Source organism: Strix uralensis, chromosome 13 (assembly GCF_047716275.1).
Source record: "Strix uralensis isolate ZFMK-TIS-50842 chromosome 13, bStrUra1, whole genome shotgun sequence".
Taxonomy (NCBI): Eukaryota; Metazoa; Chordata; class Aves; order Strigiformes; family Strigidae; genus Strix; species Strix uralensis.
The window spans coordinates 24,076,769-24,104,242 of NC_133984.1; the positions used below are offsets into that span (position 1 = coordinate 24,076,769).

Sequence of the window (27,474 nt, forward strand, 5' to 3'; positions counted from 1 at the left end):
ATTTTCTTTTTGATTTAATTTCAGGAGACTTAAAAGCTCCTTCAGTTGTAGGTGGAGAAGTGGCAGATTAGGTTGCTTTTTCAGTGGTTTGTTGATGGATTTATTGTGTTATTTACTGGATCAGCTAATAAAACACACTTTAGATTTAAAATGTGACTGTTGCATTCCCACATACCTATGGAGTCATCCAGCATCCGTATAAAGTTGTCTCCTTCTCTTGACAATACCTGTTCTTGTTGGCCATGGCCAGGAGAGAGCAGGAGGGTATGGCCAAGGCCAGTTTGTGCCCACATGGTCTCTGCTGCCATTCTGGTCCCCTCTGAGGCTCTTTCTGACTGCTCTAAATGGCACTCAACCACCAGACCCACAATCTGCAGTCCTTTCCTTATTCATAGTGGCTGTTGATCACATCCAAGACTTGCAAACAGTATAGTGGATGAAAAAGGCCTGTTTTTTGGGGGGAGTTCAGGATACATCAGAAGGAAAGCACTGATCAGAGGAGAGGTCCTTTGGAAAAGCCGACTTTGGGAACAGCCAGCTAAGAGCCTTTTGAAATAATAATTAGTGAAGCCAACGAAGGAATAAGAAGGTAAGAAAAGGTCTTGTGTGGCCTGCTGAGGAAGATGGGGGAAATGCATCAACATTTCCTTTACACAAGTGACAGTGACAAATATTAGAAGAAAAAAGTCCATTGCAGTTGGAAAGGACACAGAAAGAATAGAGTGGTAAGATTTGTGAGGACATGCTTGACAAGCTTGCCAACCATGAAGCTCCCCAAGTAAATTTTGAGCTGACAGAAGAAAGCATCACAAAAGAAATAGAACAGGAGGAGCAGGACTGTTGAGTCCACACCTTACTGCCAGATTTTCATACCTGCTTCTTGAAATCCTCATCTTCACGCAGATTACAAAAGAGAGGCATTAGAGCAACTGAACAATTTGTTCATGGTGACCTTTGAGTGTCCAGAAGAAAGTACTTCCAATGATGTGCTTGTAGGCCTGTCAAAACCACTGTCAGTCTTTCCGCTGACTTCAGTGAGTCTTGGTTGAAGACATAAAGATCAGGTCTCTCATGTAAAACAGGTACATTCAGTCCGGAGGTGAAGAAGAGATCAGCAAGTCAGAGTGATTTATTCCCAAGGAAGTTACACTGGCCACACAGCGGTTCTTGGATTGGCTGAGAAAGCCAAGCTGGGGCCAGAATAATGCAAGCAGGACAGTCATCACCTGTTTGTGAGTAGAATGCTTACTACAGGACATAGTGGTCACTGTTCATGGACATGGATTCAGAAAAGATTGGCAGACTCGGAGTAGAAAAGGTCCGTGGTCTCTGGTGCACTCAGTCACCTGGATACAGCCTCTGACTCATGGAAGCTATAAGCCACCAGCTGCTGGGAGACAACAGCAAGGTGTGGTTTGCTCTGAATTCACCCATGTTTCGTGCTTCTCTATAAGTATCCACTGGCCTCCTCTACTGGAAGGGGAGTCAGCCTGCATAGACCCAATAAATCTGCTGTGATTAATCTGTTCAGAGTAGGGAGCATTGCATCAGCCATGGCTGGGCTGTGAGCCCGTGGGACCCAACAGTGAACGGTGACTCAACAGCCACCTCGTCAGGGCTTCAGCGCAAGGAGTCCCCATGGGGCGTATGGGGACAGTGTCCTGCTGATGCTCAGTAGCTGAGAGCTCTTCATCAGGATCATACCTGTCCTGATTGTGGGAGCTGCTTTTATAGGGGCTTTTTTCCCACTGTGGGGTGGCTCCTGGGGCACAGGGGGGTGGATGTGCCCAGTGGAGACAGGACAGTGGTACCTGGCATTGAAAAACTGCAGAAATTAATATGGGCTGCTGTTGCATTAAGGAGCAGAGAGGTACCACGGAAACACTGCGGGGCTGTGTTCAGAAGGTCTGCGGGAAACTCGCCGCTTTCCTTTGCTAGCTGATACAAGAATAAGGCGTAGACTTGCCCATGGTGCAGTCTGCTCTGCAGCACTGTGACCCCTGCAAAGGAGACACATGCCTCACCTCCCAGACGTTCCCAAAGGCTGGGTTAACTGGGATTTAAACCCCTGCTGTGGGTGCTACAGGGGCTGTGGGTCACACAGGAGGGTTTTGGCCACCCAGCCCTGCCCCATCAAAGTTACAGCAGCTTCCAGCTCTGCTCCTCCAGTTCTTGATTTAATGCTTCTGCCTGTCTCTCGTGGGATGCTAGCTTTTCTTAAACCCTCTAAAAGAAGCAGATGAGGTTGAACGTGGGTCTGAAATCGCGAGGTTCGTTTCCTCACCTGGCAGAGCAAAATTTGCAGCCAGCGCAGAGTTCCCAGTGCAGCCGGGGCTGCTCTCACAGCCAACATGGAGCGTCTTTGCAGAAATTTTGTTGCTGCTCCATCCCTCGCCTGTGCAGGTGTCCGCCTGTCACAGCACCATCTGCCGCCCGCAGCCACCATCACTGCAGCCTCGGAGATCCTCTGCCACCTCCAAGCCATGGGGATTCTGCTTTGTTTCCCCCGCAGGAGTTTTTAGAGCGATTTGTGAAGCGCTTGGTTTTGTCCACCAAATTTTTTTATGCCAAATTTAAAAAACAGTCCTCTTTATTTTTGTAGAATCATTTATGGTTTATCCACCTGAAAGAAATAACCTTTCTTTTTCTTGCCTTTCTTTTTTTTCTTCTTTGATTTTAGCAAACAAATTCTGAACCCTTTATTTTTTTCAGGGTTTGTTTTGCATTTGACTAAGCCTCAATATTTTCTGTGAAGAATAACTTACCTGACCGTTTTTCCAGCTGAAGGAAAATATCTCAGCAGAAGCTTTCCACTGTGCTTCTTGACCTGAGTTTTCCACAAGCCACCTTCAGCCTTAGGTCTGTGCGCTTGCCCCTTGCATCCACATGTTGCTTCTGTCATGGTTTATTTGTTATTTTGCCGAGCCATCAGAAGTGGGTAGTTTTTTTTCTACAAATGGTTCCTTCAGAGAAGATTGTATTAGACGTCTCCTGGGAAGCTCTCTGTCCTGGCTCCCCCTCCTAGGCTGCAGGCTTTGCGGTGCTTCAGGAACACGAGCTTAGAGCTACCTTTTTTAGAGCCTTTTATAACGGATCCTTTTATGTCTGGCCCCGTGTTCTGCAACTCGCTGCTTTTATGGTTGTGCCTCCCTCACAAAACCGCTTCCTGACGAGGTATCCTGTTGGGATTTGGTGGATGCGTAGAGCGCACAAGTTGTCCTGCACCCCCCCAAACAGCCCCAGGACATGCAGTTCTGCGTCTGCGCACAGCATCCTCTGCAGTGCCACCAGCAAGGAGAGAGCCGGGGGAGGTGGGATGAGGTGCCCTACATGCCTCATGTACGCTGGTGCAACACCTGCAACTTCATGGCTCTGGCTGACTTTGCTCAGCAAGCCCGGTAGTGCTGTGGCTTCCTGACTGAATGATGTGCCAGCCCTCAGCTCCTTCCAGTCCACCGGGAAGAACAGGCTGTGTTCCCGGGAAGCCCTTTCCCTCTGTTTTCCAGCATGGTCCCTGAGATGTCCCCTGGCCTCAGGCATTAATGAGCTCTTTGTGCACAGCACATAAGCAAACAGAAGTGTTGGGCTTTGGCAGATTTTCTGATTGCACTGAGCAATTAAAGATGAACGCAGTCAATAGGGTTGAGTTTATACAATGGGAAAGGTTGCCAGACCTGTGTGCCTGCTGTTCTCTCCACAGCTGATGGCCTTCTGCCCGGACACCCAGAGGTTAGTGACCTTCGTTGCCTTTGATGGGTGCAGGGCAAAGATGCTGTGGCAGAAGGGCCAGGTGGGAGCCTCTCCAGCCGGGTGTTTCTGATCACACCCTGTGTTTTGTCTTGTAGGCTAACGATTCATGCAGAGTGCCCCATGCACCTGGAAGACTTCCCAATGGATGTGCACGCTTGCCCGCTGAAATTTGGGAGCTGTAAGTACCTTGATCAGCCTCTGCAAGGAGGTGGGTACAGAGCTGAAGAACAGTCCTTTGTGTAGCTAGTGTTTTACAGTATCTTAGTAAAGGGTGTTATTAGTTATTACTAATGATAATATGACCAAAAATTTGTTTCTGGTATCTCATACATGCAATTCCTACCATTGTTAGAAATGGGCAGCAAGCAAATCTGTGGTCGATTCAGGCTCACAGGATGGGTGAGACACCTATGGTTCTGCTGTAAGTTTAGTAGAGAAGTGGGAAGAGCAGCTTCCCATTGCCCACCCTGCCTTTGGTGGGCAGTCCTGCCTCTCCAGCGCTGCCTCAGCAGGACTGGAATTGGTGGAAAACTCAGAGATGCTTTTCCTTCATCACAAGGTGATCCTGGGAGGACAGATTTGGGAAGACAGCAGTGGTGTGGGCTGCTAGGTGTCCTGTTCAGCTTCCCTACACCACTCATGCTAATCTGGGGAGAGTCTGAAATCTCTGGTTGCTCTGGCTCCATGCTCCAGTGGAGCTTACAAACCCCTTGCTCCTCTTCAGTCTGTCAGGCAGGCTGCTCTCAAGTTAAAGTCTTGGAAATTCTGGGAAAAGCAGCTCCAACACCCAAGGGTCCTAGTTTAGGGCAGATTTGCAGGCTGCTGGTGAGCTGAAAGCTGCTCCCAGGCTTGCAGCTGCTCATCTGCCTGGGCTTCCCATACCCTAGGAATAAGTTCCCTCTTCTCTCCCATACACAAGTTAAATTTCTTTTGGTTTAGTTCCTAGAGTGGGAACCAAATTCCAAGCCACTGGTTCAGGAAGTAAATGTCCTATCCTGCTCTGCCTGGAGTCTTCTCCAGGTCCAACGAACTGAGCACCACTCCCAGTCTATGCATTAGATGGAAGAGTTACCCACCTCCAACTAAAGAATGAGCCCCCACCAGTAATCTCCCCTTCTGGAATCTAAGAAAACAGAGAAATCACAACCTTTCTAAACTGATACTTCCTTCCTGCAGCCATTTGGGAGTTAACTAAGGAGAAGTTGATAAGTTTGATTGACACCAGAAGAAGTCATGTTTATCATGTGCATCTGCTCCTTTGCCTCATGACAAAATGCATCCATGAAACTGGATTATTCAAAACTACTAAAATAAATTTATTTCTTAGGCAGCACCTAATTAAATGTAGAACTCATTGCCACAAGACATCACTAAGGCCAGTAAAATAGCAAGCCTTAGAGAAGGGTGAATTATTAATGTTAATTGACCTTGTGAGGAGGGATATAAAATCTCATACCTCAGGCCTAAACTCTGGGATTATTACAAGACTTTCAGGAAGGCAGATTACTCCACATCTAATTGCTTATAAGGTTTCTTGGTGAGGAAAAGAGATTAATGTGCATATTTCTGCTGGAACACCCTTTGGGGTTCCTTCGGGTATTTTTACTGATCTGGCCTCTGAATGATGGGAGTTTTGATACAAGCAGCTCAGAGAGCTGTCCCTGATTAACATTAGTATGGCTCTTTCTAAAACACCCATCCACATAGCATCTGAGCTCACCTCTCCTGTGTTGGAGTAGCATTAAACTAGCGTTTGCACCAAAAAGCTGTTGACAGCTGGAAGCTGCTCATTTGCAAGAAGCTTAGAGTGGATCAGATTTGTAAGTAGAAAGACAATGCCAGGGCCAGACACGTGCTGTTCAGAGGACAGCCGAGTTTGCCTCAGTGACCACCTTCCAGTGATCCCCACAACCCGAATGGCTCGTCAGTGGCCTCCTGTCCCCGTGCCACTGTGGCAGCCACCCAGAGAGGGAAGGCAAAGTGCTTGCAGGAGAAGTAAGACATCACTCATTTCAGATAGCTTCAGCTGTCCACCTGCATCCTTCCCTGGACCAAGCGCAGTGAAGGCGATGGCTTTACCTATCACCGTGCTCCCTAGAAGATGGTTGTACGCAGCAGGGAACAACTTGTACAGCAGCTGTCTGAGACTAGGCTGGCAGAACATGCTGCTGAAGTTACCAGCTCCACTAAATGTCAGTAAGCCGTCCCCGTTTGAGTTGGACTAGACTGCGTTGCAAGCGAGGCATTGAGCAGAACCAAAACAGCTTTGTGGCATTAAATATGTTCCAAGCATCCATGCCATGCCTACGTGACACCAGATACACTTCTGTCCCAGACGACCAGATACATAAACAACTGTGTTTTCAGGGATGATGGCAATGAAACTGCGGGCAAGTTTGCTTTGTAGACTGAGAGTGACAGTGGGTGAACCGTGACCTGCTGAAGCAGAAGATGCTGCCCATGGCAGAGCTGTACAAACCTAAGCCTGAAGGAGGATAGAGGTCTCCAGACGCATGTTGAGAGCTGGAAGGAAGGGTTGGAAAAGCAGAGCGTTGCACATCGGATGAGAGGTGCCAGCCTGCGTCAGAAGTGCTTAGGCAGCACGCTGGTGTGCTGAGAAACATTGGCTGATCATCAAAACCAACCCCCCGCCCCCAACTTTGCATAGCACTTGCTTAGTATTTAACAGGTTTGCCAAAAGTTTGTCATTATCCCAGTGCAGGGATAATGGTGGTTGTTTTAAAAAGATCAGAGAAATCTGTTTGTCTCAGGACACAGTCTTCCACAAAGCAGGAGCTGAGTCATTTCTGTAGTAGACCTGACCTGTTGCTTGACCTGACCCCAGTCAAAGAACTCTTTAATGTCTTAATAGGAGAAGCTGGTGGTAAAAATGAATAAAAAACTTGTTTTAGTGAGCTTTGTTCTTGCCAGAAAAACTGGTGCAGAGTGGGTATGGACAGGACACTTGGGCATTATGGGGAGAAGTAGCTCCTAGTAGAGTCTGGAGAGCCTCAATTTCTGGATACCATAGGGCTGGCAAAGCCCAAAGGATGCAGGCCCTGTTGGGAAAGGGAGTGGCTGTGAGGACAAGCACGGGTTTGGTCACAAAGGCTTGTGAAGGTGATGGTGACTGTATGTGTTAGAGAGAGGTGTCGCATATCGGGAGCTGGGCAGGGGGGATAGAGAGGATGCCCTGGCCCTGAGCCCAGCCCTACCCCACGCAGCAGCCCAGAGGCTTCTCTCAGCACTGCCCTCCCGCCCTGCCTGGCAGGTTGGCCTGTAGGCCAGCAAACACAGGGTTGTGCAGGGGAAAAAGCATCGTGGTGGGAGGGCACACCACCTGTAAAGCCGAAAGGCTTGGACAAGGTTGCTTCTGAGCGAGGGTAAAGATTTTTAACTTTTTCTCCTCAACCTAAAATTCAACCCCATTTGCATTTAGCCTCTCTTGCCAGCTAGCTGCCAGCGTGACTCTCCCGGTCCCTGGCACGGCAGGGCTGTGGCTGTCCTGCTGCCCCGGCAGCCAGCTGGTCTGGACAGCGTGTCTCTCAGCGACAGTGCTCTGCCCCTTCTTCCAGCTCCCTTCCGAAAACCCCAGCTCCATTTTGCTCATTTGATTTAACAGTTGCTGAATTGCCTTGGTCTCTGGCCGTGCTTGGCTGTGCTCAGCCATGTGGCTCTGAGGAATGCACAGAAGGGATTAATTTGGCTACAGGCTAATTTTGGTATATTTTAGGTCAGGCAGAAGCACAAACTTCATTCTTCTTTCTCCTCCACAGATGCCTACACAAAGACGGAGGTGATCTACACCTGGACACTGGGGAAGGATAAATCAGTGGAAGTAGCGAAGGGTGGATCTCGCCTGAACCAGTATGACCTGCTGGGCCATGTTGTTGGCACAGAGATGGTTCGATCCAGCACAGGTACTTGTGGGACCACGATGCGACGCGTGGACTGAGCACACTGTCAGATGAGATGGACCCGTGGGCTTTGACTGCCGTGATCTGGCATGATTAGGTACCTGTGGTCAGTGAGCACCACGGTACTTCCCAAGTCACGTGCTCTTGGAGAATATGTCTGAGGACATCTGGAGCAGTCACCAAGAGGCAGTAAAGGGTTTAGCTTTCAGTGGTTTCCACTGAAAGCCTTATCGCACATACCCTCTAGAAAACTGATTTCTAGCATCTAAAAATGATCTGTTGTGTGCAAGATTTGCCCCACCTTGCCCAGCTGGTTCTTGGTACTGTGGGTTCATTTGTCTTGGATCCCTTTACAGTCCCTCAGGAGAGCACTGCAGGCAGGGGAGGTGCATGCACATAATGTTCAGTGTGATTTTCACTGCATCTGCTTACACAAATATTATCACAGCTAATAGAAGATTATCCCAAACAAATGTTTCCGCTGATTAATGACCAATATTAATCATCTTTCTCTCCCATCTGCTGCTCCTCCCTTCCCCTTGGAATCCAGGTACTGATAGTTTCTGTTATCTCCTGTGTGTGTCTCATCCTTCTTTTTTTCTTTTATTTTCTTTTTTTTATCCCTCTGTATGCACCAGTAGTTCTCTCATTTGAGGATATTTCCTCTCTGGTGCACTTGATTTTAATAGTGTCTGTCTGTAACAACTCATATCACCTCCCTTGGGGAAATGTGGGGAGTCCAGGGAACTAAATGTCATAATATCTGGCCCATCTCTCTACTTAAGTTGTAGTAAAATGTACAGATGAATAACCTGAAGTGGCAAGAAAGCTGCTAAAGGCTCCTGTGTGTAATGATTTAGCAAAGCCACGCTCACAACAAAAAGGCACAATAATCCAACAAAATATCCAAAGCTTTGAGGGGAGGAATAGGGCATTGAGGGAAAACAGGGACAACTGGTTTACAGCCCAGACCTTTAACAACAGAACTTGCCCTGATTTTTGACATGGTTACAGAGAGGAAAGGTGAAATATTTTCAGGATCGTCAGAGCGAATAAAAACTTTTGTCCTGAAATCCTACTGAAGCACTGTTAGTGTCTCTAGGCTTAAGGGATCTTACCCACAACATGGCTTCCTGGGCTGGAGCAGAAAAGGGATGGGAGCTGGGTCAGGAGAGACCCCCAGAGGCATCTTGTGCCTGGGGTGAAACAGGAAAAGCTATTGCCCGGCTGCTTATTGGCATTGATTTGCCTTTGTCCCACAACCGTTTTCTAGTGAATTAATGAAGTCTCCAGAGAAGTGTTGTGAAAGGACAAATGCTAGGTGGAGGTCACCCTGGCTACACTGGGGCACGCTCCTGGCATGGCCCAGCAGTTGTGTGCGTGTGTGCGTGCAGGACGTGCAAAGTCAGTGCTGACAGTGTGCAGCAGCACGCACCCCTCCTTCAAGCAGCTTCAGGGTGGCCTGCAGTCCTGTGAGATACCAAGGCATGGCAGCCAGCAGCAACAGCACACACACACGCTGCAATTCCATCCAAGGACTTGAAGGTTTGCTCAGGACAGATCTTTAGTGGTTTAGAGATGGATTGGTGGTCAGCTGGCCCCATCCTGGAAAGCACTGGTGGCTCAGCATCTCTAACGGGCTGTCTCTGCAGGGGAGTATGTCGTCATGACCACACACTTCCACCTCAAGAGGAAGATCGGGTACTTTGTGATCCAGACCTACCTACCCTGCATTATGACGGTCATCCTGTCCCAGGTCTCCTTCTGGCTTAACAGGGAGTCTGTTCCTGCCCGAACGGTTTTTGGTGAGTCTGGGAGCACGGGGTATCCTCTCAGGTTGGGGGGGGAAGGCACCACAAATGATGGCAAATAGACTGAGCATCAGAGCTGGTCTGCTTCAGCCCTCGACCAGAATCAGTGAAGCTGCTGGCCATTTCCCTGAATAGCTCTCACTGTCTTCACAGTGCCCCTGCTTCCACTGAATCACTGCAAAAATACTTCTGTCCATGTTTCTGCTAGAAGCCAAGCCATAAATATTAACAGTAATCAAGGTATTGATCATCTAATTATATGCATTTGGCTGTGTCTGCTTATCTATATTGGCTTTTGAGTTGAGGAGAGGATCGGTACATGGGGAGGCATTTAAAGCTCTACCTTTGAAATTGCTGATGTGCCCCTGGTCAGAGCTCCACATAACAAGTTCCTGGGCTGAGGCAGTATAACTGCATGGTAAATATATTGTTATTATTTTCTTCAGCTGGCTGCAGATGCTCTCTCCAAGGCAAAGTGTCAGGCTGGAATTGCACGTATATTAATAGCTTTTACAAACATTTAATAACAGAATTGCTTTCTGCTTTCCTGCCAAGACCTTTAGTTCACACACACGCTCACAGACAAGGTGTGATGCTGCAGGATTGTATTTCCTGGAAATAACAGTGCTCAGCAGATACCACTTAACAAAGAGTATATTGGACAAAAGACACCAAGCAGAGAGGGGATACATGGTACCACCTGTTCGTGTTTTTGAATAAGACAGAAAGTGGTGTGGTTTCAAAGATCATGAAGCATTTTCTCTGTAGCAAGAGTCCTGATGGAAATAATCCCACAAACCCAGCAAGGCTGATGTCCTCCTTTCCAGACCCTCTCTGCAGGCCTGGACCTTGTTCCTGTGCTGTGGACTGGAATGGGATGCAGGGAGGGTCACAGGTAGTTCTGCATCCTCCTAAATGAGCTAGAAGGGAATCATTATGGTTTTTGTGTTCACTGGGACTTGTGAAATGTAGGTCATGAACAAGCTTTCAAATTTACAGTTGACCCCAGCTTCTCCCTGTTAGCATCAGGTTGCCTTCCCTTCCCCGGTGAGGCAAATCCTACAGTGATCCCGGGGGTGGAGTGCGGCTGCGGGGAGCTGGGCAGCTAGTGTGAGCAAACTGGTTTGTGTGATCCAGACTGCAGCTGCTGCATTGAACAGTGATAACTGTGAGGAAGAGGGGGTGCAGCCCCTTAGCACTCACGTTTTGGGTGTTTTCATCCAACAGAATAGAAAAGGTGGGGCTCAGACAGAAATCACGTGGAAAATAGGAGCGGCTCAGGCATACAGAGTCACTGGTGAACTTTCCTCACTCGTCTGTCCGTGAATCATTTGCAACTAAACCCCAGAGTGCACAGCCAGACCCCGTGTCTGTCCATGCCCCAGGTGGGCTCTTACATCTGTACTGGTTCTGGAGTATCTCTGCATTCCTGATACTGGGAGTGAGCCCTTCTCTGAGGATATTTGATTCCCTCCTATGTTATCCTGAGATTTGCAATTAGACAGGTTTCCTCGAGTAGCAGCTCCGATTGAGCAGGAAAGAGCTGACTGAAAAATTAAAACCTACCTTTGTGAAAAATGTCTTTACTCACAAATTGCCTTGCTTTCCTATTAAGAAAATAATGAGAACTCCAATTGTTTATTCCTTTTTTTTTGCCCCTCAGAAAGTATTGTCAACAATATTGTTGAAACTCTTCAATTACCAGGAGTATGGCTTAAGGGAAGGGAAAATTAGTCAATATTTTTATAATGTTTTTAATGCATTTTTAATTGAAAAGCACATTATTGGGGAAAATGGATAGCAAGGGTTGCTTGCCTTAATGAAAAAAGCTTTAAAAGGCGTTCTGCAACAGACCATTTTATAAAGATAAATCATTGTGACACTCATTCTGGCAGCTTGGGCCACTGCCGGGTGCCTGGCCATGCCAGCAGGACCCAGCATCCCAGGTGTCCATCCATGCAGGTCACAAGACACTATTTCCAAAACGCTGAGAGAACCAGATTGAATGAGTGGCCAGTTTTTGGTCCTCTATGGAGTTCCCAACCATCTAGCTGTCCTTTTTACTGTTATTTTATTCTTTTTTACTGCTATTATTATTTTTTATTGCAAAAGCAACCAGAGGCTTCTCCATGGCATATTCTACATGAGGGAGGTGGGTCTAGCATCACACAACTTACCCTACTAGCAGATGAGGAGCTGAATGCTGGTGCCTACCTATGAGCTAGGACTCATAGTGAGCAGAGATCTAGTCAATGGAGTTTGGGGAAGATTAATCTCATCCAAATGCAGATGTTTGCCATTGATTATATGAATTGGAGATACTCAAAACTGAACCAGAGGAGGTCCTGAGCAACCTGAAGTTGGCCCAGATTCGAGCAGGGGTTGGACAAGCTGACTTCCCCTCCAACCTGGACTGTTAAGTTATTCTATGAATTGCACCACAGACTTGTACTGGGTAAGGGTCCCTTAATTATAGTGGGAATGTGGGCCACGTGGCTGAGAGGATGGCTCCTAAATTTGCATGATGGAAATGCCAACTGTGTGGTTCGAAAAGAAACTGGGTGGGTGCGAGCATATAGTCTCAGAGCATCCTTGTCTCCTGCTGTGTTTCCACAGGTGTCACCACTGTCCTCACCATGACCACACTAAGCATCAGCGCAAGAAACTCTTTACCTAAAGTGGCGTACGCGACGGCCATGGACTGGTTCATAGCCGTCTGTTACGCCTTTGTGTTTTCTGCGCTGATCGAATTTGCCACCGTCAACTACTTTACCAAGCGCAGCTGGGCTTGGGATGGCAAGAAGGTGCTGGAGGCCCAAGAGATGAAGGTCAGCCCTGTGGCCAAGGCCGGGGAGGAGGGGGCGGTGAAGAAACGCTGCACGAGAGAGCTGCGCTGGGGCCAGGAGTGGGTAACATGCAGCCCCGCAGCACTCCAGGAGGCTGGATGCTACTTACTGGGGTCCCCAGCTCAGGCCTCGACTGGAGCGGTTCTTGAGGGTCGAGGGAGGAAGGGCTTGGAGGGCTGGTTGCTGTGCTTAGCTGGAGGACACCCAAGCATGACCGCTCACTTCTCCCTCTGTCCTTCTGCATGACCGTTTGCCGGTGGAAATGTGAATGTGTGCATGTTTTGGTCTTGCTCTCCCGGTGGTCTCTTCTCTCCTTTCTTCTCCCTCCAACCCATAAATGCCCCGCTCCATGTCGCTGGCATGCCACACAAACCCAAATATGCCATGCCAGTGGAGATGGTGCCACTCTGCTGTGTCCCCTGCGGCTAGTAACCCTGACTGTGGGTCTGCCCTGGCACGGGTAAGCGCGGTGCAGCAATGGGGAGCTCTAACGCTTGTGCTGTTGCCCACAGCTGCCGGCAGCTGCTGCTTTGTAAGCTCGGGCAAAGAGGGTGGGTGGGAAGCAAGCAATCAGAAACAGCAACTGACAGTAAATTAGGGCCTGGCATCACCCACATTTTCCCTTCTCACTCGGGATCAGCCTCTCTGGCAGCTTCCTTCCTGACAGCTACCGCTACCCCTGCCTGTGCCCCCTCCCTCCTGACTGATTTAATCTCGTCTGTGCAGAGAAATCGCTTACTGTAGCATGCTGCTCCTTGTTTATATTTATTGAATCAATTTGAAAATCAGCTTTGTCCTTGTTCTTGCTTCTGGAGCCTTTATATTTTTCTCCTTTGCATTTTAATGTGTTGTTTAAAACTGTTGTGGGGCTGTGTGCAAATACGTGGCAGAATTGCAGTAACTTTTGGGAAGACAACAGCCAGTCATCTCTCTGGTATGGAGGTCAAAGCAGGAGAACAGAGGCCTTATGGAGAGCCACAGCCATCGCTGGGTGTTGAATGCCTCTCTTGTGTTTCTTGGACTCTCTCTATCTGTTTGCTTTTGCAGCTGTGGTCTGAGCAACAGACTCATGGCAGAAAGGCTCCACAGGAGGCCAGTTGATGGTCTTCCACTTCCATCGTGAACAATAACACTAATCTCACCTCTAGAGATGAGAGAAGCCTTCCCTGGGTCATTGGCACGAGCAAAGGATCAGAACAGGTCCTCAAAGCAACCGTGTCCCTTTCAGGGTTGGACAAATCAGCACAAAGTCAGGAATCACACAGTCTTGGGCAATTATGTGACCTGGGCACAGCCGAAAAAGCAGCAAAGGCTCAAGAGCTTCAGTTTGTCATAGATGAAGCATGCTCCTTAATTTATTCATTGATCCAGCACTGCAAGGCTAACAGTGCTGAAACAATAGGGTAAGAGCATTCACAATGTTTGCACACGTGGTAACCAAACCAGAAAACAAATCAGGACCAGGAATATTTCAGCGGTAGTGCTCTTTGTGAGTTTGCTGCAATTGGTATCAGGCTGGAGAGTTAGGAAGGACTCCAACTTTGTGGATGCTTTTTCAAGCTAAGCCTGATCTTTATCATAGAAGGCTAACCCACTCCTGGCCTCTGCATCTCAGAGAGCTCCCTCAAGAGTGGTGGGCTTTCAGGGAGCTTGGGGTTACAACGTGTCACCATATTTGCTTTTACATCTTTGTTCCATTGAATATTTACAAGCAATTTGCTACACAATGAAGGTGCCTCATTGGCTCAGTTTCAGCCTTTAATTAGCTCTTCTTGAAACAATTGACAAGCCAGGTGGTTGAAACCACAAAAGAAAGAGGAGGCAGAAGAGTAACTATTGGCATTTTAAAGTGTTTGTACCAGGAGTAAAACTACCAGTGACAAGCCCAGGCTGAGCCCTGGTCTCTGGAGAGCCTTCCTCACAGCCAAAAAGAATGCTTTTTATTGATGTGATGGCAAGGATCCTCACTCCAGGTTTGATTGTTTCCTTGCATGAACATGGAAAAAAAAAATCAATAAGCATCAGCCCTTCCCTCACCTCAAATGTAGGCAGCAGCAATGCTTCCCATCCCATTTGAAAGAAATCACCTTGCAAAAGCTGCTGGTTGCTGACAGGCACTCCCAGCGTGCTCACTCTCTCAGGGCTGGTTCCATTCTTTCTTTCTCCTCTTCAGCCACCCCATCGGTTTAGATGGGAACAGAGCATTTTTTAAGGTAGAATCTAACATGATGGGCTGACCTTGGTGAATGGCTGATCTCTGCATTGTCAATGATCATGATGATGTTCTGGCTATAGCCACAGTTGGGTTCTGGTTCTAGCTGGGAGCTACTCTGCATGTTCTCTGCAGTTCTCCTCTCATAAAAGGTAGGCAGATTTACTATAGATGTCACTAAAAACTGCCTTTAGCATGGACTCTGATAAGATTTGACTGATGCTTCTCGGACCAAAGATTTTCCAAGCCTTTCCTGCCTGCCACCAGTGGTTGCTAATTGTGGATGAAGGATTTCCTCTCTTTTTGTATGGCAGAGCGGCTGCAACCAACCTAGAGGTGTAAAACAAATTGGAGAGAGGTATCTGGACCCAATGTGGAAAACTTGTTAGTAAAGATGATTTTTAAAAAAAACATCAGGGGGAGGAAAGTGGGAGATGGCAGTAGTTTGAGCCAGAAAAGCTCCCTATCTCCAGCATCTTCAAAGTATCTTGTTCAAAGGATCCACTTCAGGACAGAAGGGCTGTGTCTGAACAGCGATATCCATCCGTCCCATCCCATCCATCCATCCATCCATCCATCCATCCATCCATCCCATCCATCCCAACCATAGGGGTGGCCATCTCTGGAGCCAACAAGGTCACTTCCTGAGCAGCTGTTACAGTGAGGATCCGGAGGAACAACCATTAACAGTGTCTTCACCACTGGGAAACTCATGAAGTCTGCAAGGATGACATTTACCAGGGAGTTCCCTGCAAGCCTGTTCCTCAGGGTGGAAGATGCTTTGGATCTTTGGAATACACTTACTTAAACCCAACACCATGTCTCTGCATAAAATCTGATTTAGCTCTGTATCTGTGCTTGTATGATATTGCCCTGAAGTCCTGGGTGGCAAGAAGCAACAAAACCAATACAAGTAGCTGCAGTCAGACACATGAAAACAAGGAAGAACACACTTTGCATGGAAGAATAGTCATGGATCTTTATCCTTCTCATCCTTAAGACAGTAATCTTGTAGTGCTTGGTGAGAAGGTCCAGGCTTACTACGTACTTTTCATATCTTCTCACTAAGAGAAAGTCACCAAAAAGCATCCTTCAGACCTCTCTGTTGATATGATCATCATGGTTTTCTTTCTTGTATTTTGAAAGTGACAGGCATGATTGCCTATTGCACTAGGTGCCTTTTCCACTGACTGAGTAAAGCTTTTTGTCCAACCCACCCTTCAGCCATTCTGAAGTTTGTCCGTTGGGAATCATTCTTCTTTCTCCTTTGTTTCTTTCCATTTCAATCCCCTCCTTGCCAACAGAGAGGAACTAGAACCAACCTTAACAGCCCACCATTTTCAACCAGTTTGAAGTCTTACAGACTCATGGGGTGGTTCAAACCCATCTCTCTTTTTTTTTTTTTTCTGTCTCACTATGGTAAATATGTTTTTGCTGGGACTGTCCCTTGCTGATCATGCTCTGCAGCCCATGTGTCCTTCATCCTACTGCACCTGCAATCACCTGTAGCTCTCCATAGCAAGTGATTTTATATCCACAGCACCTGCACTAGAGTCCATGTATCATTCTTCAACAACATTTCACCCTCTTTCTCTCAACAGTATCTGGGTGGTGTGTTGAGCTGATTATTGACTCCATCCAACCTCTAAGCCTTCATCTGGTGATCCAGGGAGCATGAGATCATTGGGCTCAGTCCCACATGATCTGAATGAAGAGATAGGAGGGACAAGTGATGCCAGAGGTTACGCCAGCAACTGACAGTAACCTGGGATTGATGTAGCTTACCTGTTAATGCAAGATTGCATCATTCAGAGCATTTGGCTGAGCTCAGGGTACAGGCATCTCAGTGTAAAACGCTTTGTTGCTATTCTCTGGTAGGATCAAGTCTCTGGCACACTGCAGAGGGGAACACTGCCTGGCATGAGGAAGGAGTGACATGTTTGCTGGAACAGCAACTGCAGTTGCTGGGCTTTGAATTATATGATACAAGTGTGTTGCAGTCTAGAGCTGCTTGGAGGTCATTAACGTGAGTTTTCTCTAGACAGGCAAGTGGCAGATACCTTGCATTTCTCAAGCACTGCAGATATTAGTGACGGTGACCTTCAGAGTGACCTGTCAGAGGGATAGTGCTTCCAACCCAAATTTCTAGCCAAGGGGCAGATGCAGAGAACTAAATCTCCAACAGATCACAGGCAGAACCAACAGTTCCCATCATTTAGAGGTTCAGCCATTAGGTCCTCAACAGAGAGGCTTGAAGGCAAGAGTTTTAACAAAAATGCTATTATTTTCCAGTATGTGTGTTGTGGAAGAACTTGTCAGACTGCAATATCCAGGGAACATATGTATCTCTAGACCAGCTTTCACAGCTTTTCCCTCAGGAGAGCAGCACAGGGACAGCTTTGTGCAGTGGTTCAATCTCTCTGTGCCCAAACTGGGCCATAAACGCAGGAATTTCTTTGCAACATAGATGTTCTAAATAGGACAAGTTTTCATAGCAAATGTTGGGGGTTTCCTCCTGTTTTTCCACTCTTTCCTTCTGTTTCAGTAGGACATGGAACTACTCACAGATAAAGGTGCAGGAGGAAGGCTGAAAGCTACTTTGCAGCTGACAGCAATAAGCACATTTTGCTTTGTTTGATTGTCAAAATCTTGCTTGAAACACTTATTTGTAAAGCACAGCCCAGTAACCTTCAGGCTGAACCATTTTTTCTGACATCTCGGGAGCAGAGCACATCGAGAGGATAAGCCTCTGCACCGCCTGAACAACCTGGTCTGAGGGCCAGAGAAGCCCTAGTTGATGCCTGGGGGCTCTGGATCACACTAATAAGAGCAGTAGCTTGCTACCACCACCCACAGTATTCATACTTGCCTGAATTTACTCCATTTCAGCCTGCTATTTTCAGAGGCGTTTGGCCAGGCAAGACGGATCCACTTTCCAAGCTCTGGGGCAGAAAAGCTAGCCAGGTTGAAAATGTCATGTCACCTGGAGTCATCTTATTCCTGTAACAAATAATGTGGCTGATTAATACTAAAATAATCACAGGGCACTTCAAATTACATTCTGTGAACAACAATCTGGTTTTCATTTCATTACTGATTATTAATTATTTTATTACCTCCCGTAGCTGTGTTAATAAGTAATCATACTTAAGCGTATTTAAATGTTTTAGAAGGTGAAACATCTTTAGTCCTTTATTTGCTTCTTGTCAGCTCTTTAGCAGGAAAAGTTCACCTGCTGTGCTGGGGATACAAGTTAACATGGCTCTAATGACTGAAGAAATCAGTTGCTCAGTTAATCGTTAAAGATCATAACACCCTCTCCCATAAAAGACTATGAATATGATCTGATCAGTGGTTTAGCCTGATCTGGAGTCTGAAGACATTTAGACCTCCTTCTAACAGCAAGTTAATTTCTGTAATTGATGGCATTATTATGAGACTGCAGGCCTGGCTGTGCTGTTACTGGAGAGGAGTTTAAAGATTGCACAGAAGTCTGCTTTTAGTGTCCCTCTGAAAATCACTGTGGAAAATTCATTTCCTAAGGTAACCAGAAATATCCGTAGTGATTGTGGATACATTTAAAATGGGAGTACAGCATGAAAGCTAAAGCCTTTGGAATATCTCTGCAGAGCAGCCCAGGCAAATCTGGCCTTTCTAACTCCCAGTGCTACCCAGCTGCCTGTTACCGATTCCCAGGCTAGGGTGGGGAGGTGAACAGGACCCGCTGGCTGCACACTCCTCCCTTCTCCTGATGATCACTTTGTGTGTGGTTCCCTCACACATACACGCAAGACTGTGCCAAGCACCCCTGAGAAATGCCTGGATGAGCCTTACCTTGTGTTTCAGTTGCTTTTTAATAGAAAATGAAATCCAAAGTCACACCTTGTTCTGAGTTTAGATACTAGATTCCCACCATGAGTCATTGCTGTGTCTAATGCTAGCTCTTGGTGTAATTACAGTGGACACTGCATGGAGTACATGAGTGCTGGGATGTGTAGAGTGCCTGATGTCTGCCCGTGAATAGATTTCATTCAGTGGGCTTCTCCTGGTAGACCTGGATTGCTTTATACGATATGGTGCAGCTGGTCTCAGGTCCCTGACAGCAGCAGGAAGATCCCCAGAGTGGGGACAACACCCATCATCACTTCCTAGCTCTGTCTTCCTGTCCACTCATGTCCATTAACATCTGAACTGTCTTTCTTCATCATCTTCCATCGTTCTTCAGTACATCATGTCTGACACGTAAGTGCCTCCTTTGCCGTTTGCTATGCAAGCTCTCTTCCCTTCAGCACAGACAGCATGGCTGTCCCTGGAGCCTTGTGGGAGGGGTGCACGTATCTCCCTTGATTTGCTGCAACCCTTAGATATGAGGGCAAGATAAAAGGCTTACCTCTGCCCTATAGTGCTGTGCTGAGCAATCCTGAAATGCAGGGCTAGTGCAAGTGCCTTCCATCTGTTCTGTAGCTTACCTGAGTAGGTCATGAGGAGTTCTGAAGGGTCCCATTTTGTACATCATGATGTTAAATTGTGAGGTATCCCTATGAGGTATTCAGGGCACTGAGGTAGTGTGTGATATGGCACAAAAATATTGCAATGCTGACACCCACATTCTTAAATCCACTGGCTTTCTGCTACAAAAAAACCTATAATCCTCTGTGATGTCTCCACCTCTCCCCTGACCCAGGAATCAGGCCAGCAAAGCAGAAAATCAAGTTTGTCCCCCAGAATGACCACAAAGGGAGTCATTCCTTTCTAAAGACTACATTCCTGCGTCGTCTATCCATGGCTGAACCTTACATGCAACAGAAAACACTGTCCAGTTGAGAGATAGGACAAGGAGTCTGTGCAGTTTGAGCCTGCATTCACTTATACTGACCTGGCAACATGCAGCATAGACCTGGCAGCACTCAGGCAACCAAGGAGTCACCCATCTGGGGCAGCTACTGCTCAAGTGCAGCTGCACACATCTTTTTATACCACTACTCTGATCCAAGGGGCTGCAAGGAGGCTACAAACCCAGATATGTGGCTTCAGTTATTTGATTTGCAGCAGGACCTAGCTGCCAGGCCAGGACTTCTTTGTGCTACAAGCTGCATGCCAGGCTTACCTGGAGTAGCTGGTCCACCCCAGTCCAGCATGTCCTTATGCTCCAGCAGGCCTCGAGTGGCAGATGTCATGGGTTCTGGCCATCTTCTCACCACATCTTCCTTCCCTTCCACAATGCCTTCTTCTTGGTCTCTTGCTCCTCGCACCCTTTTCCATCTTCTCATCCAGGCAAGCAGGTAAACTCAGAGGACGAAATGTTCTCCATGCATCTCTATATTGTTTTTTTTCTTCCACCTTCCCTAGAAAAAAGAGCCAGTGGCACTAGCGAAGAAAACCAACAACACCTACAACATCGTTGGCACCACGTATGCTCTCAACATTGCCAAGGACCCCGGCCTGCCCACCATCTCCAAGAGTGCTGCTGCCACTGCTACTGCCACCAACGTACCCCCCAAGCTGCCCCGCATAGAGGAGAAGCTCCCAGAGAGTAAGAAGACATACAACAGCGTCAGCAAGGTAGACAAGATGTCCCGCATCGTCTTTCCAGTCCTCTTTGCCATTTTCAACTTAGTCTACTGGGCCACATATGTAAACCGGGAGTCAGCTATCAAGGGAATGATCCCCAAACAATAAAACCGGTCACACAAACCTTCCATCAGTGAGCACCATCCAGGCAGGAATTCTCCAGGGCTTTCTTCTTTCCTGTTTTCTTTAATTATTATTGTTCATTTGATATTATTATTATTATTACTATTAGATCATTCTTTTATAATGTAAACAAAACTGCGATTTTAATTTAATCCTGTGTACTTCAGTTTCACTTTACTTTGTCTCTGATGACGAAAGGGGAAAAAAAAAAGGATCATAACAAGTTGTGCCTCTAACATTGTGAGTCTGATGTCCCCCATCTGTCCAAGTCACCCTGTGCTTCCATCTCACCTCCTCCACCTCCTGCCGTTCCCATGGTCTGCATGCCACTGCCATTCCACTGTCCACTCTGCTGGGGGCTGCTGCTGTGGTCCACCCCCCTCTTCCTCTTCTGCAGTGGACTGCCCTAGCATGGTGGATGCTCCTGGTGGCCTGGGCTCAAGGATGGGGAGGCCTCCAGAGTCAGTCAGCCAGCCAGGCTGCCCTTCAGTGCCTGGTGCTCTGTGCTCGGTGGCTGTGGATGCAGGCAAGCTGGTCCACTGAGGGAGTGGCGTGGCATGGGCCAGCTCGTAGCCCAGTGCCTGCTGGGGGCGAACCCACCACTGCCATGGTCCGTGGAGCCATTACAAGGGTGGAACAGGGTGGCAGCGTCTTGTAGGTATCTACAGGGCTTCTTCCTCTCTGTCTTCACCAAACCCAGCTGCTGGTTTCCTTGTGTCTCCCCAGACAAGAACAGGCGAGAAAGATCTTGTCCGTCTGCCATCCTGCACTCTTGGGGCAACTCATGTTAGAGGGTGGGATGGTTCCTACCAGAGAAATAATTCTTCTCAGGGCCAGTCAGGAAGTCAAGACAGGAACTTCATAATGCCTTGGAGGAGATAGAAGCTGTGAGGCCACGTGCATTCAGCACCAGGACTGGAAACCATAGAGTTTGTGTTCAGATGGGTGGTTTACCACTTTCTCTTGGCCCCATCCACTTATCCTTCTTGGCATCTCCTCTCTGCCCAAGCCCCTTCTTCCAGATCCCCATTCATCTTCCTTTGGCTACTCAGCACCCCTCAGTCATAACTTGTTGTTCACGGGTGAATTTAGGAAGAGAATCCCCTACCTCTTGGGTAAGCCACGCTGACTGGGAGGAGCACAGCCCGGGGAAGCCCAGCTCATGGAGCAGCAGCGATGTTGGTCCAGGCCAGCTCAGATGCAGGCTGTCTCCTGTGGGACAGAGGACAGTCGGTCCCCAGGTACCTCCCTGCCCCTGGGGAACAGATGCAGCTGAGCATCCTCAGCACTATGGGACCACAGAAGGGGATCTTTGAAACAGCAGGGTGATACTGCTGTCCCAGAGCACCATGGGAGCCAGGTGCCATCCCACAAAGCCACTGAGATAAGACCCAACACTAACACCTGCACACTCTTCCAAGGAAGGCTCTTCAGTGCCTTGGAAAGAGGTTTTTTTTCTCCCTTCCCAGCCACCACAGTCAAGAACCAAAAAGATGGTGGCATTCAAGCCATCTGTCCCCCCTTCCCTGGTGCCTGAAGCCATGGACACACTGTCCTGCTACAAGGAAGGACATCCTGTGCCTGGTGAGTTCTTGTCCCCAGCACTGATCCTGCTATCGGCCCTGCTCCCAGGGTAGGATGCACCCCCTCTTTCCTGGGCCTCCCTCCAACCTTGTAGCTGCCCCCCCCTGAGCTGCCCCCAAGCACATTTCGGGTGCATGCAGCCAGGCCCCAGCACCCCCAAGGTGATGTCTTCAGCATTGCTTCGAGCCACTGTGCCAAGCTCAGTTTACCCCTGCCCGCACAGAAGCGGGGCTGAGCACAAGGCACAGGATTTGCCCCACCTGGAATATCCATGGGGATGGCAGGACAGAGCGGGGAAGGCCAGGACACTTTGTCCTTCAGTGTGGGTGACATTGGTGCATGTCCTGCCAATCCCTTACCAATCTTGCTGGCTCAACAGCAGTGCAGTCGCTCCCCCTGCCTACAGCTGTGGTGAGGAGAGGAGCGAGGAGACATTTAGCTCAGCCCCTGGTGCATTCAGTCCACGACCGCATCCACACCAGCAGGCAGCATCTGGCAAGAGATGGCAACTTCCCCCCCACCCAGAGCGATGCTGAGGAAACCAGCTTGCTCCCCATCCTCCCCCACAGCATCTGCACCCCAGAGTGTCCATGACATTTCTACAGTGCCTTTCATCCCCGAGGGCTCCCCGCTGGGTGGCAAGGAAGAGAAAGCCAGGGAGCTCTCCCCCTGTGCACCCCGCGTTGGGTTGGAGGAGCAGAGGGAGAGTGTGCTGTCCCCAGACCTTCCTCTGGGCAGGGGGGGACATCCCAGCTGCTTTTGCACCTGATTCCTCCTGGCACTGGCCTCCTGGAGCTACTGCAGCCCCCCGGCCCTGACAGCCCGGCCACCCCAGCACTGCCCTGCCGCAGCCCCCTGCCCCTTGGCCCCGAGGCGCCCTGCGCTCCCACCACGCCAGCAGCATCCCCTCCAGGAGCCAGTGCCACTGCTGCTGCCCTCCTGCTCCTCGGGCTTTCTGGCGGGAAGTGCTACGCTGACTGGCTGTGACGCTATTTGTTTTGGAAACTACTTGGATGTCATTTTCTTAAACAAGCTATATGAAGTGTATCTTATAAAACATTCATGTCACTATAATACTCAGGCTGAAGTGAATGGAATAGAAACCCTATAAAAAGCAAAACAAACACAATAAAATTGTAACAAAGAGTATATTGTGTTTACTAGCGGAATCACATCAAAGGCAAGATTAAATACTGGATCCAGTGACTTGAGCTAGCCCTGGTGCAGAGGTGGTCTCCTCTGCTAGCCTGGGCATTCCCCAAAATCCCCTCTACCCCGAGGGCCACCTCCTACCGCACATCACCTTGTTACATGTTCGTTGTCTGTCAGGGCCTGCTCCACAGAGCTCTCCATAAATTGTCAGGTCTTACCATCGGCTTCTCAGCAGCCCGAGCACCTGCAGGTGCCGCCTTTGCTGCCTGTCCAGGGCCACACAGGCTCACTGTGGCAGGGTGATGCTCAAAGTGCCAGGGCTGGACCTCTCTGTGGCACCGGGCATAGCATTGGGGCATCATCTGAGCCTCCTCCCTTCCTGCAGGTGATCCGATCTGTCTCGACTATCTGTCAGGGTGAATCTCCTGCCTGTTTCTTCCCCTAGTCCTTCCCTCCCTGCGACACTGAGACTCTTGTCCCTCCCCAGGACACAGCCCACCAATCTGGCTTGCTGGTGACACCCATCTGCTGGCTCATCTTTGCTCTTCCTGACTCAAAAAACTTTGCTCTCTGCCTGATAAAAGGCTGCCTTCCTGGATCTGTGTTAGCACGCCTTGAAAGCCAAGTCTATTCCCACCAAAGCCTGGCACTGGCTCCAAGTCTTTTTGCCAGCTGGAAGCAGAAATACCGGCATCCTTTGGTTAAAGACAACAAACCAAACAGGATTTGTAGTTTGGCTTCCAAGCAGGGAAGCATTTCGGGAAGATAGTTATAAATAAGTGGTTTAACATCTCCTGCCAGCAGACATCACAGAGAAGATAATGTTCTTTTTTTTTTTTTAAATCTGTCAGCAGCTCAAATTGGGACGTTTCCTTCCCAGCTAACCCAAGGTTGCTGATGGGGGCTTCTTCTAAGGGCACGCTGGGCCAGAGTTAACCTAGCATCAATTACTGGGGTTTACTGCTTGCTGTGATAGTATCTAAGGGCTCCATTTTTATAATTGGTCCTATATAGAAATAGATCTGTACGTGGCCATTGATAGTCTAATCCACACTTGTGCACAGAGTGGGCACTTCATTTCACTGTGAGCCTCAATACTCCAATATTTCTTTTCTTCTGGCAAGGTCCAAAGCCTCCCTGACTTTATGAGAGTCTCCCAGGAAGAAATTAGAAGTCTTTGAGGGTGATAAAAATGATCTGTTCAGTCTGCACTCCTGTTTTGTAGCTTGCACCACCTGGGACACACACAGTGCAGTCCAAGCCTGCAGTTGCATTCCTCCTGAAAATGTCAGAGGGACATTTTGGTGCTGGCAGCTTGCCCCTTCCCTCCTCTGAAACCGCACACGGGCAAAAGCAGTGCGGCTTTCAGGAGCTCTGCGCCCCGGGGAGGCAGAGGACGGTTCGGCTGAGGTCCTCCAAGCAGGCACGGCAGGCAGCATGTGGTGGCTGCGAGTGCCATGATAGTGCTGTGACATTTCTGCGGGGTGATATGAGAGGGATGGGGCAGAAGAGGTCCCTCAGTGCCACCCGTTTTTCTAAAGGGCTGATGGAGTTACCCCCACACAACGTCTCAAAAGCTTCTTGAACGTCACCGAGCAGGACTGTGACACCCGAGGCAGAGCTTCCCAGCTCTCCTCTGTGCACAGAGCTCACCATAAGCAAAGCTGGCTTTGCCACTCCCTGGGTTTTACAGACAAGTGCTGTGGCCAGCACAGCTCACCCCCATCCTAATCCTTGCCATCTAGGTGACACTGGGTCCTACTTTGTTTGCTGTAGGACATCCCTTGTGCAAGCAGACCCCATGCTTGCTGTTCCCAGACACAAGCCATGCATGCAAACAAGGTCAGGACCAGCCTGTTTCTGCAAGCCTATCCTATGGATAGGTGCAGGTGCAGTCATTTCTTATCCTCTGCCTTGATTTCTTCTGTCCATATCTTGTATTCCTTTCAGCCATCTCTTGGTGGGGATTATAGGGCTGCATCACATACGAGGAAGGGGTTTCTCTTGCTCCAAATCACCTCACATAGGAAGACCCTCTGTTCCACTAAGAACCTCTCTGAGACCTTCAGAAACCTGGAGCTGTTGCCTCCGTGGAGGGTGCTGCAGAAACGGCCTCCTTGCAGTGTTCTTTACAGCTATTGGAGGAACAGAGCAGTTAAACACACGCTACTGTTAACGGAAGGATCACGGTCAAAGGCGAGTGGCTACTGAGGACAGGTACTGTGCTCTCCCAGCTTGCCAGGGCATGCCATGAGTAGGAGAGGACCAGGCAGCTCTCAATGGTCTCACTTAGGGAATGGTTTGGCAGGGACATGCTAGTGCCCCCCCCCCTTCCACATGCTTGGACCTGGGGGTGGTGGAGAGCCAGCGTGAGGCCGTGGGACTGCACCATCGCAGCATGCAGCATCAGGCCAGCCCTCATTCCAGGCCCTCTTCCCCAAATTGTGTGTCTGTCTGGGGTCACTATACCCCACCCGATTAAATTTCTGTGTGGATTTTTCAGAATGGAGAGAAGCAACATTTCCCTCACTCCTTGGTGGCTGTTGGGGGTGGGGAGGGCTCAGCCAGGGTGAGGGGCACATTCATGAAAACATAAATGCTCTATTAATGTCAAAGTAGAGAGAAAAAACCCTGAACAATTCATCAATCCTCTTTCCATATCAAGCTGAACTACTCCTGAAGGCATTTTTGGCAAGAGGCCACAACACAAATGAGATTGATGGCTTCCAGGTATAAATATTTACTTTTTGACCTTGTTATTGTTCAGTCAGCCAAAGGTTTTTACATATATATATATATATCTCTATATATATGCATGTGTGTGTGTATCTTTATGCTCACAAACTCTTTATATCTAAAAGTCAAACCTGTTTCTCTTTGAAAGAGAAAATGGCCACTTTCAATTATTTTACTTCCCTCTCATTCTCTTTGGTAAATCTCCTGGAAGGAGGTGCGTCCCTCTCTGCTGGTCTTCAGATGGCTTTGGGAGGCACAGGGAGCAAAGTGAGCCTCTCTCCATGCTGGGGTCTCTGTGCAGGCTTGCTGCCTGGACCAAGGACACTGCTGGCAGCGCTGTTTAAAACCTTTCAGTAAAACTTAGTCCCAGATGTCAGAACTTCTCCAACACAGTCCTTGTCCTGCCCTGGTCACTGGGATGTTCCCAGGAAGGCATCATGGCTTTTCAACAGCTGAATGCCATAAGCAGTTAGTCCTTATGCCACAGCAAAACCAGGGAATGTGTAGCTGAGCGTTGCAAAGGGGTGTGAGGTCTCTACCTGCTTCAGGAGGGAGCACCAAACCTGATGGGATCCATTCCAGCTTTCCCTAGCCAGGGGAACGCCGCAGGGAGGGGCTGCACTTCAGCTTGGGCTGTTCTGCAAAGCAAAGGGAGGTGCTGGCAGTTGGTCAGTGCTGGCTGCTCATCCAGGTGGGTTGTACTGGTATGTGACTATGTGCTAATGGTGGGAGGGGTCAGCAAAAGCATAGGCCTTTGCTGCCACTGCGTCCTGGACCCACACCTTATCTCACCTCAGCACAAGCAGGACCAAAGACAGATGCTGGCCAGCCTGTGAGCAGTGAGGCCATGGTAAGTGAGCAGTGTGCAGCCCCTAGCAATGGTACCCAGCATCAGCTCCCTTCCCTTCCCTTCCCTTCCCTTCCCTTCCCTTCCCTTCCCTTCCCTTCCCTTCCCTTCCCTTCCCTTCCCTTCCCTTCCCTTCCCTTCCCTTCCCTTCCCTTCCCTTCCCTTCCCTTCCCTTCCCTTCCCTTCCCTTCCCTTCCCTTCCCTTCCCTTCCCTCCCCTCCCCTCCCCTCCCCTCCCCTCCCCTCCCCTCCCCTCCCCTCCCCTCCCCTTCCCTTCCCTTCCCTTCCCTTCCCTTCCCTTCCCTTCCCTTCCCTTCCCTTCCCTTCCCTTCCCTTCCCTTCCCTTCCCTTCCCTTCCCTTCATCTCCCCCTGTCTTAGGAGAACCATTTAGGCAGTGATCCTGCAACTGCACTCGTAGCTCCCATCTTCCCTCCTCTGCTGCTGGAGAAGGGTTCTCGCAGGCAGCGGCGATCGCTGATCTGTGTCTTGTGGTGTCCCAGCCATGAGAATGAAGGATGGCAGCTCCCATAAGCAAAGCTGGTTCTCTTTCTGGGTCTATGCCTGCCTCCCACCACAGGAATCTGTGCTTCGTTAAACAGCAGAGAGTCTTAGGCTTGTATTAGTCCTAACATTTGACCTGTCATCCTTCGCCACAAGCTCGTGAAGCTCTAGGGCAAAATATGATTTTCTAGCCACTCTTTCCTATTCCGCACTGTCCCAGTGCCCACCAGTGCAGATCTCTTCTGTACACAGCTTTAAGAATCCCATCTGCCTAGGGAGGGAGGCCTGGTCTCAGGTTTGCTACGTGAGCCAGGATGCTCCCAGTCTTCAAAGGCTCTTGGTTCTTTTCTTCACCGCTGCTTGAAGGTCCTGCCAACCTGATAAGTCCATTGGCTCATGTTACACTTCTGTCAGCACTCTGTTT

General features: G+C 48.9%; 1 protein-coding gene across 3 annotated transcripts in view; it reads left to right on the top strand.

Annotated features, from left to right (window-relative positions):
• The window catches only part of LOC141949258 (gamma-aminobutyric acid receptor subunit alpha-3), a 78,379-nt gene that overhangs the window by 49,775 nt on the left and 1,130 nt on the right, over window positions 1-27,474 (top strand). Inside the window, exons 6-10 of one of the 3 annotated variants that reach the window (XM_074882632.1) lie at window positions 3,846-3,928; window positions 7,527-7,670; window positions 9,320-9,472; window positions 12,095-12,306; window positions 19,886-20,098. In XM_074882632.1, coding sequence (XP_074738733.1) covers window positions 3,846-3,928; window positions 7,527-7,670; window positions 9,320-9,472; window positions 12,095-12,306; window positions 19,886-20,098 — 805 coding nt within the window. Of the gene's footprint in view, window positions 1-3,845; window positions 3,929-7,526; window positions 7,671-9,319; window positions 9,473-12,094; window positions 12,307-19,885; window positions 20,454-27,474 lie in introns of those variants that run through there. The other 2 variants (XM_074882631.1, XM_074882633.1) reach the window with 2 other exon arrangements.